General features: G+C 36.0%; 2 protein-coding genes across 2 annotated transcripts; both read right to left on the bottom strand.

The window, feature by feature from the left end:
- Positions 1-3,125: 3,125 nt before the first annotated feature.
- On the bottom strand, positions 3,126-5,114 carry LOC137637184 (uncharacterized). The gene has a single exon (XM_068369453.1). It carries the CDS (start codon positions 5,112-5,114, stop codon positions 3,126-3,128), a length of 1,989 nt encoding a protein of 662 aa, XP_068225554.1.
- Positions 5,115-6,833: 1,719 nt separating this feature from the next.
- LOC137637179 (zinc finger protein 665-like) lies at positions 6,834-10,875 on the bottom strand. Its single transcript, XM_068369448.1, has one exon. The coding sequence runs from the start codon at positions 10,719-10,721 to the stop codon at positions 8,724-8,726; it is 1,998 nt and encodes a 665-aa protein (XP_068225549.1). The 5' UTR covers positions 10,722-10,875; the 3' UTR covers positions 6,834-8,723.
- Positions 10,876-11,386: the final 511 nt, after the last annotated feature.

Raw genomic sequence — 11,386 nt, forward strand, 5'->3', positions numbered from 1 at the left:
CAAACCTTTCCCATTGGGAGGCAGACCACTCCCAACACTCATTACAGATATTACTACAATCACACCATTGACCTCTGAAGGTGGGACAAAGGGTTTGAAGGTTGGTGTCCACGGCCGACATTAAGGTACCGCAGGGCCAGCCTTCAAGTCCAGGGCAGGTACGCATGGTGGCAAAAGTCAACACAAACACATACTCTTAAAGAGAAAGCACATACAGTGCTGATAATATACAATATTTACAGAAAACTATATTGGAAAATTTTATCAAATTTTCAGATTTCATAGTGGCACTAATCATTTCTTCCTTTTCAGGTAGAAGAGATTTCTGTTTATAGTTGTACGTATGTATAATTCCCTTAATATATATTAATATATATTACACTTGTCATTTATAGTAAATAAATGTCTATCAAAGTGTAATTTTGTCTTATTTCGCCTCACAAATGCCTCAACAATGAATAGCTAGAGCTCTCTTACTTATTTACCTAAGTAAACCTCATATTATTGCATGCTTACAGACAGTAAATATAGTTGATACTTATTGTTCCGACAACAATACAAACCGTGAGACTCTTGTATATCTATTTGATACTATGTTTGTTCTTACAATATATGCAAACCTTGAGACCCATTTTCTACCTTCTAGTATGACTCTTCCCTGCAGGGGGCAGGAAGCCCTCACATTGTCCATGATTAGTGGTAATGACGCACAATGGTAACGTCATATGTCTCAATGGTTAAGGCACCTATGAAAATCCACAGATACAGCACTTTCTAGTAATTCTCTGGTAAACTTTCATCAGGACGACATGGCTTGAGCCCAAAAAACGGATTTTGTAGCGAAGTGAAAAATCTATTTTTGGGTGAGATAGCCATGTCGTCCAGATGGACCCGCCCCCTTTTCCATAAAAAAGTCCTAGGCAAGATCCCTCCCGAAACTACTATATCTGTAGCACAATACTCAATGCTACAAGGAATGAGCGCCATCTTGGATACTTGTAATAGTACGGGAGGAAGGGTAACGTTGATAACGGCTCCCCTTCTGTTTTCGCCACTCTTTCCCCTCGAAACGAAAACGCTATTCGGGGTGAAGATTGCCATGTGTCGTATCAAGATATACGTCCCCTGATATTATGTGATATCGTTAAGAGAAATTTTAAGGATATTCGCACCAGGAGTTAGAATTCTGGAGACCTAAAGGTCAATTCTCTGGGAATATCACTGTAGCCAAATATCCCTTAGAAAGCTACCAATAGGAACCTTCCATCAGGACAACATGGCTATTTCACACAAATATAGATTTTTCGCCTCACTTCAAAATCTGTTTTTGAGTAATGAGATCCCAAAGATTTGCAAGAAATTTTTGCTTTTTTTTTTAAAGAAATCAAGATAATATTATTATGATAACTTTTATTGTTTATTCCTACATGAAATCCCCCTAAACGAGGTATTTGAATCATCAGTTTACTATTCCTTTGATAAGAGTTGCCAGCGATCTCTTGTTGTTGCCAGTGTTTTAGTTAGCAGGTTTCAGCTTTGTACTCTTATTCATGTTTCCCTCTCTTCTTGGTTCTTTTTTCTTGTCCTCCACTTACTTTTTGTTCTTTCTACTACCTTAAGTAATATTGGCATTGCTATAAAGTTCCAGAGGACGTTGTGAAAGCACAATCAAGATACGAACTTCAAGTAAACAAACACATGCATTATAACTACTATACATCGTTGGAAACTTTGGCTGATTTTCTCATAGCTGGTAGTTTTCATTTACCTACCCTCTACCAATGCCTTCCATTTTTGCCAAAAGTACGAGATTTCGATACATAAGAGAGAGAGAGAGAGAGAGAGAGAGAGAGAGAGAGAGAGAGAGAGAGAGAGAGAGAGAGAGAGAGAGAGATCATGAATTTAATTTTGGAGTGATAGCATTTGGTTGATATAGATGGCAGTTCAAATTGAGAGAGAGAGAGAGAGAGAGAGAGAGAGAGAGAGAGAGAGAGAGAGAGAGAGAGAGAGAGAGAGAGAGAGAATCAACCATTATTTGATTCTAAGAGAGTTGAACATTGGTATTATAGAATTTGTATAAATGGAAGTTTTAAGTAATTAGAGAGAGAGAGAGAGAGAGAGAGAGAGAGAGAGAGAGAGAGAGAGAGAGAGAGAGAGAGAGAGAGAGAGAGAATCAACCATTATTTGATTCTAAGAGAGTTGAACATTGGTATTATAGAATTTGTATAAATGGAAGTTTTAAGTAATTAGAGAGAGAGAGAGAGAGAGAGAGAGAGAGAGAGAGAGAGAGAGAGAGAGAGAGAGAGAGAGAGAGAGAGAGAGAGAGAGAGAGAGAGAGAGATGCAAAAATAAACACAACTACAATTCTGTCAAACTCAGTCATGCAGACGACGCAGTAAGGATGGAGACATCATTTAAAGACCGCTATATCTTCATTGTTTGGAAAAATGATTGACTATTTGTTCTTTTTATGACCTTAGGTAACATTGGCCTTGCTATAAAGTTCCCGAGGACGTTGTGAAAACACAATGTACATATGAACTTCAAGTAAACAAACACACGCATTTTAACTTCTATAAGTCTTTGGAAACTCTGTCTTCTGTTCTCGTAGGGGTAGATTTCGTTCAACTACGCTCTACCAACGCCCAGGGTTGCCAGATATATTTTCAAAAAGTAGCCCAAACGCTTCCAAAAAATCGCAAATTTAGAGTTAAAGTAGCCCAATTTTTATCAATATATATATATATATATATATATATATATATATATATATATATATATATATATATATATATATATATATATATCAATAAAAAAATTTATATGATTACTTACCTACAGTTTTTGGTCCTGCTTGGCTATCTTGCTAGTGAAAATATTTTTAAACAAATCTTTCAGTTTCTTTTTTAAACCATAGTATATATAATTGTTTTGAAAATCAATTGTTTCAAACGTAAACTTCCGAAATGTTTCATATTTGCAATTAAACTAAATAGATTCTTTTGTTGGAAAATTAAAATAAAATTGTCTTAATCTTTCAAAAATGAAATTTTGAAAAAACAATCTCTCATTTTATTTCATGAAAATACGGTAAATAAAATTCTTTTCTATTCTTTTGTTGAAAATTAATCAAATATATCCAACAAATCATCCACTAGACATTCTTCATTTTTTTCATTTTTGTAGATTGATGAGTCAAAATTTAGCATGGACCTTTTCGGTTCAAATCCTGTACAGCATTTACCATTTAATTCCAAACTGGTCTTTATCCTTAATATTGAAGTTAAGAGATCTAGGCCCATTCGATTTCTCAACTTGGTTTTTACGCTTGTTACTCTAGAGAAAACCCTTTCTACTAGAGCATTACTTATGGGGAGGCTGTACACTTTTAATGCAAACTCCGATATATCTTTTAAAATAAAGTCACCTCCCGCATTAGTTACACCAATTGCCTTTGTCCAAAACTGATTTCCTGAAGTTGGGATGTCTCCATCACAAATGTTATTCCAGTCTAGGTTCAACAAAGTTCGCCATTGACCTTCAATATCTGCTATTTCAAAGCGATCAGCTAGTTCTAAAGGTAGTTCAGAGAAAGGTGGCCGTGTGTGGCTTAAACAGACAGTTGGTGAAAGGTTCTTTATTTTCTTTAAGGTCTCCATGTTTTCAGGAAGACGAGAAAGTAGTTCCTTACATGCTCTTAAAAGGAATTTGTGGCATCTTGATTTTACATCGTGCAATTCTTGCTCTGAAATTAAATTGGCTTGTTTCTTACTGGATACGAGGGAGGTGAATTCATAACCAAAATCAACATTTTTTAAAGGGAGAAATATGGACGACATATTCAGATCAACTTCAAGCTTAACATAATTTGAAAGTAAAACTCTTCTCAGCATCACCAATGTAAAACACTCTAGCTCTCTGAGTAGGCTACAATGATCTGCTTCTTCTCTTTGAAAAAGCAAGTTTATCCTCTCGAAATCATTTAGAATGGGTCTTAGAAATGTCAAGTAGAGTTCATTTTTATGGTCAGAGTACATAGAGTAGAGTTCTCTAGATACATATTTATCACATGAAGAAGCTGCAAACTGAAAGTGAGTTTTCAGTGCATCCCACTGATCAAGAACTCTCTTTACACTGTTGCTTCTGGCTAGCCACCGGGTGCCAGATAAAGGTATTAATTGCAGAGGATCCTTCCCATCATGAATCGGCTTATAAATTTTCATATAATCCTCTCTTCTCAACGCCGATCTGTGAAACCAGTTATATGTTTCTCTAAGTATATAATCAATACAAGATGGCATTTCTTCTGATGCGTGAGAACAAGCTAAATGAAGTGAATGACAGGTACACTTTAAAAGAATGAGATTAGGAATATCTTTTTTCATAAGCATATACGCAGAATGGTGACATCCACAAAGATTTTGAGCACCATCTGTCGCTATTGCAAAGCATTTATTCAAATCCACACCGATTTCTTGAAAATAATCCTTTATGTGCTGATGTAAAGCTTCTGCTGTGGTACTTGTCACTGGGATTAGTCCTAGGAACTGAGACACTATCTTGTTGTGTAATGAACTGTAATAGCAAACACAAACACACAAATGTTTTATGCAAGCAATATCTGTTGATTCATCTATGATTAATGAAAATGCAGAATCTTTTATGTCTGCAACTATTTCTTTTAAGAGTACTGGGGACAGAACCTTCTTTATTATGGCGGTGCATTTCGTTCTATGTAATCTAATATTCTCAGAGCTTGAGGAACAAGGCATATCCTTCTTCAGAATATCACATAAATGATCAATTGATCTAATTGATGAATGACACGCAATATAAGCTGAAAGCTGTAATTCAAGTCGGGTAACTTTGTCTCCTGTGAAATAGTCCATAGTTTTCAAACTTTGTTTGGAAGATATTTTTGACATGTTTTGTTTATGCTTTACAGAATCACTATGTTTCTTCAAATCAGCTTTGTGGGCCCTTAGTTCGCTTTTGCATAGCTTGCAGTAAGCTTTATTTGCATCACTTTTAACTTCTTCGATCCATTTTTCAAAAATGGGGTCTTTTAACCATGAATGTTGAAAACCCTTGTTATATTTTGCCCACTTCCCCATTTTGTTCGCACTCTTATCTATGTTATTGTCACCACTAGGCGTAACCATCGAAATCTCAACTGAAACTGATGATTTGACTCAGTGTTGACTTGCCGTACAGAGTTGCCGTTTGAGAATTTTTTCGATATCTTCATTACCCAAATAACCCTTTTTCGCCAATATATTGTGGAAAAAATCCATAAAATATAAATCTTCAAATACAAGATTTAAGGTTTTAATAAAATTTCATGGTAAAAATCCCACAAAATAGGAAAAATTCCCCCATAAAGATGCTGAAAAATCCGCAACCGGCAACACTAGAAAACTTGCAACCGTCACACAAAACGTTACTCAAGATGAAGCTGTAGAATACATGTACCATACGAGTTCGATATACGTGCTGATGAACAAACATTGAAGCATAAAGGTTGATATACAGTAATAAGCTTATTATATCAATCTCTATACATAGTTAAAAATATATATAATCCTTGTAACAGACAAATAAAAATAAGCTTTTGCTTATTTGCAGTTAAACTAAATAAAAAATCTATATAAAATAAAAAGTAGCCCAAATGTAGCCCAATTAAAACCACAAGTAGCCCAAAAAGTAGCAAGTAGCAAGTTGTGAAATTTGGTCGCAAGAAGCTGTAAAAAGTAGCCCAATTTGCAATAAGTAGCCCAATCTGGCAACACTGCCAACGCCTTCGATTTCTGCCAGACATACGATATCTCGAAATATAAGTGAAAAATCGCTATAAATATGCAAAAATAACACACAGACGATTTTGTCAAACTCAGTCATGCAGACGACACAGTGAGGATGACGTCATCATTTAAAGACCGCTATATCTTTGTTATTTGTAAAAATAATTGGCTGAAACGTCTGGGGAGCATGTACGATATGTTTACGCATACATAGAAGCAATAAAACGATTTTCGATTTCTGAAAGTTTTTTTATGTCAAAACACCCTTAACCCTCGCTAAAAGTCTTAGGGCTCATTTTCCAGCCTCGCCGAAAGTAATATCCCTATAAATGGCGAAGGTTTATATAAAGTAACGGAACAAACATATATTTCTTAAAAGTTACATATGAAAAATATTGCTTTTAATTCTTCAGTTTTCTATTTACCATATGCAAGCGCCAACAACTAACTTGACCCGAAATTAATCCCAAATGATTGCACTTAGTACAGTTAACATTAGGGTGAGCTATGAGCCCAAACAAATCAAATTTCCAAAAAACAAACCATGACAGCCTCTGGACATGATTACTGCTCTGTACCACAAATACAATCAATATACTGTAAACTTAATTAATAACATCAGATATTCAATTTTGTAAACTCACATTAATACTGAAATCTGTAGAATTTATTCTTAAATAAATTGGGTTATGGATTTTACCCAGAAGACCCAGCCCTGGGACTTGGAATATTACTCAGCAAAATATCTTTAAATCTTAACTTCATTCTTGTGAAACCTGAATACAGTACTGTACTAAGAATGCTGTAAAATCATTTGATGAGAAACTCTCTCTCCAGAGAGACCAATGCAGATTGAAATGTTTGAGAAGAGCATTTGTGGAAATGAGAGAAAAACCAAATATCTAGACATTTTAATGAAGATTTTCCTTTAATCACTAAGAACATAAAATAGATTTCATCAAGAAAATCACATAAATATTAAAAATAATTATACTTTTCTACCTTTTTACTATAGTTATATTTAAACCCCCCAAAATGAAGCTATCTCCATACCATAGTACTTTGTAAATAATTGCATGGCTTCATATTCCAATATGAGCAGACTGGCTTTAATTCTTCCTTCCCGCTAACATTCATTTTTGTGTTGCCGGTGTTTCATTTCCTAGCATTTATGTTTATTTATTCAACATTGTTATCTATCTTAGAATAATCTTTTTCATTTCTCTCACATAGTTTATTCTTCACTGCACCAGGCTGTCAACTATTTGGTCCTTTAGGCTAGTAGCTATTTGCTTTTATCTCTTGGCTTCTAATAGTAATAATTATGCTAAAATGAGAAATTTGAAAATACTTTTTATTTTTCCTAACTATACAAACCTGGAGCTCTTTACACAAGAGATGCCTTTTGGCAACAGCTGGAACTAGCTGTAAAACTTTTAGCTACTTAGCAAAGGGAGACCATGAGTTGGACCAACCACTCTGCTCACACCAGCACTTGTATCTGAACTTCACTTTGCAATTGGGGCAGAACTTCCCAGGGGAAGGTGATGGCGGGACCAGTGTGTGTTAAGAGCTCCAGGATTGTATATAGGCAAAAATACAAATTAATTCCAAATCTGTCATTTGTTACAGCACTATATACAAACCCCTATGATCTTTACAGTTAGGTGGGTATAAGTCCAAAAAACTAACTGGCTAGTGCCTGACCTGGGTTGCTACTCTGTGCTTTGCATAAGCGGTTTAGAGGCACCATGTCACCTCGTAGACTCTGAGCTAACGGCCTGGGCAATCGTACAAAGGGGCAAGAACTCTCACATCTATAATCTTGGCCGTTTTTTCTTCTATATATACAGATTACAATATCAGGCCTAATGGCACCTCATTCTATATATCTTCCTGTTAGGACTATCTCATCATAAAATATAGTAATGCATCTGTTAGAGATAACTGGATTGGGTTCATGTTCCCATATTGTATCTTTTACTTTAATTTTGTATTCTTTACGTATTTTCCCATGTATATATTTACAGATCTTATTGTGGTGAGCTGAGTAGTGACCACCTGTAAGTAGGGTCTGGCCGGCTGAAAGCAGATGACCAACACACTTAACTGCTGCAGGACAAAACCTTCACAGGTCGTTTCCTGATATGCCCGTCAATTTCTTGAAACCATTTGTAAAGAGGCCTTTGGCTTGTGCTCCTATTATCATCCTTTCTCCATCAAAAACTAAATTTCCATTCTTTATCCATTTAAGTGACTCTTCTTTGTCTATGTAACCTCTTCCAAGTTCTTGGAATCTTCTTGCTCTTCCATGGTGTTTCCACTTTTCCATTCAAAGTTTTTCCTCTATAGAAATGAATTTGTGCCTGGTATTCCTGCCTATCATTGCTGCTGGAGTCCGTTCAGTGTCCTTTGTTTCTTCTAACAATTCTGCAAAGTTCTTAGCCTGCTTTGTTATTGAAGTTAGTTGGCTCAGGGTTCCATTGTGATGTTGGGCAACCTTTATGATATTTTCATCCTCAGATATTTTCAAGTATTGCCCTATGCTTACTATTGCGGCTCTGTAGGCTTGATTGATTTCAGTTAAGCCTAATCCACCTTCTCTGCGTGGGAAGTATATTCTGTACATACACTGGTTTCTATATGTGACTTTGTGCAGGGTGAGAATCTTCCTGGTCTTAACATCTATGCTATATATCTCACCTTAAGGCCTGTTTACAATAGCAATTCTCTCAGGCGGTTAATCAGAATCTCTAATTTTTTCCTCGAATACTTGGTTTCTACGTCTGCCCCACCCCTCGTACCTTATGTATGTGAGGCAGAAGAGTACTTTCTTCTCCGCAAGGGACCATTTAACACTTTGAAATAGTCTTTTTTTTTTTTTTTTTGGTTCCTTCCCTTGATGGTTGCTGGGGTCCAGGATTAGGACTTAGCTGATCTGTTTGGAATCCCTGTGTGAACTCTTAAATGCCCAGTGAGATGGTGTATCAAAGTAAATGTTTTGCTACAGACATCGCACTTGTATGGCTTCTCTCCCGTGTGAACTCTTAAATGTCCAGTGAGATGATGTTTCAAAGTAAATGTTTTGCTACAGACATCGCACCTGTAAGGCTTCTCTCCCGTGTGAGTTCTTAAATGTGCAGTGAGAGGTGGTTTTGTAGTAAATGTTTTGCCACAGACATCACAATTGTAGGGAGTCTCTCCTGTGTGAGCTATTAAATGTCCAGCGAGTCTGTATTTTGTAGTAAATACTTTGCTACAGACATCGCACTTGAATGGCTTCTCTCCCGTATGAAATCTTAAATGTTCAGTGAGATATTGTTTTGAAGTAAATGTTTTGCTACAGACATCGCACTTGTATGGCTTTTCTCCTGTGTGAATTCTTGAATGTTTAGTGATTTTTGGTTTTGAAAAAAATGTTTTGCTACAGACATCGCACTTGTATGGCTTCTCTCCCGTGTGAATTCTTGAATGTTCAGTGAGACTGTGTTTCATAGTATATGTTTTGCTACAGACATCGCACTTGTATGGCTTCTCTCCCGTGTGAACTCTTAAATGTTCAGTGAGACGATGTTTCATATGAAATATTTTGTTACACACATAGCACATGTATGGAATCTCTAACGTGTGAACTCTTAAATGTACAGCGAGACTGTGTTTCGAAGTAAATGCTTTGCTACAGACATCGCACTTGTATGGCTTCTCTCCCGTATGAACTCTTAAATGATCAGTGAGAGGTGCTTTTGTAGAAAATGCTTTGCTACAGACATCGCACTTGTATGGCTTCTCTCCCGTGTGAATTCTTAAATGTTTAGTGAGATTTGGTTTTGAAGAAAATGTTTTGCTACAGGCATCGCACTTGTATGGCTTCTCTCCCGTGTGAATTCTTGAATGTTCAGTGAGACTGTATTTCATAGTAAATGTTTTGTTACAGACATCACAATTGTATGGAATCTCTCCCGTGTGAATTCTGGAATGTGAAGTGAGATTGTATTTTGAAGTAAATGTTTTGCTACATACATCACACTTGTATGGCTTCTCTCCTGTGTGAACTCTAAAATGTTCAGCAAGTCTGTATTTCATAGTAAATGCTTTGCTACAGACATCGCACTTGTATGGTTTCTCTCCCGTGTGAATTGTTAAATGTAGAGTGAGACTTTGTTTTGTATTAAATGCGTTGCTACAGACATCGCATTTGTATGGCTTCTCTCCCGTGTGAATTCTTAAATGTACAGTGAGACTTGCTTTTGTAGTAAATTTTTTGCTACAGACATTGCATTTGTATGGATTCCCTTCCATGTGAATTCTTAAATGTATAGTGAGATTATATTTTGAAGTAAATGATTTGCTACAGACATTACATGTGTATGGCTTCTCTCCCGTATGAATTCTTGAATGTAATGTAAGACGATATCTATCATGAAACGCTCTCCCGCATTCAGTGCATGTGAATCGCTTTCTAGCCAGAGCATTGGATTTAACATTACCAGAGATCCTTTTTTTTATCTGCTTCTCATTTATTTGATTATCTTCTTCATTCAAAACATCTTTCTGTAATAATTCTTTCCCACTGATTACACATGAACGTCTTCCTTTTTCTTTTCCTTTATCCTCTTTCACAGCTGTCCCTAAGTAAGTGTCTACACTTTCCTCATCATCGACATCCCCTTTACAATTTACTGAACTGTTTTCACTCACTGATGCATCATACTCGTAGGAATTTTTCAAGTAGCTTTCGCTAGAATCGAATATTTCTGGCTCTACTTTGACATCCATTTTTGGATCCAATAAAAGAGCGCCATCATTAAAGACAGCAACACTGCCAGATGTTCCATTATTTTCAGGATCAACTGCAGGTGAAAATAGATCTTCAATTTCACTTTTCATTGAAAATTCAAAAGGTGGTTCAGAATTCATCATCCTCTCCCTATCACAAAATGAAACACCCCTAAATATTATTTTCAATAGACTCCAAAGAGGAAATTAACACTGAACTTCCTATTCTCAGACATCATACTGTACAACAAAAACTTCTTTTACAGTCTTACGTCTCTTGCATATACCTTCAGTAGCATACAAGCTTCAGCAGCAAGAGGTGGATGATTCCTTCCTTTGAGATGAGAAGTCTGGAAGAATAGAAAACTACAATCAGTTGGAAAAGAGCAAAACTCAATAAAAAATAATGGAGTTTTCTAAAAATAAAATAAATTCATAAAGTACAGGTAGTCTCCGACTTACAACGAAGATCGGGACCGAGAGATGCGTTGTAAGTCGATTTCGTCATATGTCGAACTAAAGTGAAGTTTCCGTAGATATATTATGATGCGTTATGATTCGGCAATCACCTCAATCATATTTTATCAATATTTTCTTTCTGTCTAACATTATTAAATTTCCTTGTTTCATAGGATATCATATGCTCCATTAATGCATTTTTGTATGCCATTTTTCAATTTTGGAAGCATTTTACCAATCGAGAAGTACTTAAAATTTTGACCACCATTGGTTATGATCAACTGATCTGAAAGTGCCGCTACCTACCGTATCAAAATATGGCGTACACATGGCATATTTTTTTTTTCTTC

The sequence above is a fragment of the Palaemon carinicauda genome, unplaced genomic scaffold, assembly GCF_036898095.1.
Source record: "Palaemon carinicauda isolate YSFRI2023 unplaced genomic scaffold, ASM3689809v2 scaffold57, whole genome shotgun sequence".
In the NCBI taxonomy this organism is placed as follows: Eukaryota; Metazoa; Arthropoda; class Malacostraca; order Decapoda; family Palaemonidae; genus Palaemon; species Palaemon carinicauda.

Coding starts and splice junctions, on each gene's coding strand:
- LOC137637184 (XM_068369453.1), bottom strand. CDS start 5,114: ATGGGGAAGTGGGCAAAATATAACAAGGGTTTTCAACATTCATGGTTA.
- LOC137637179 (XM_068369448.1), bottom strand. CDS start 10,721: ATGATGAATTCTGAACCACCTTTTGAATTTTCAATGAAAAGTGAAATT.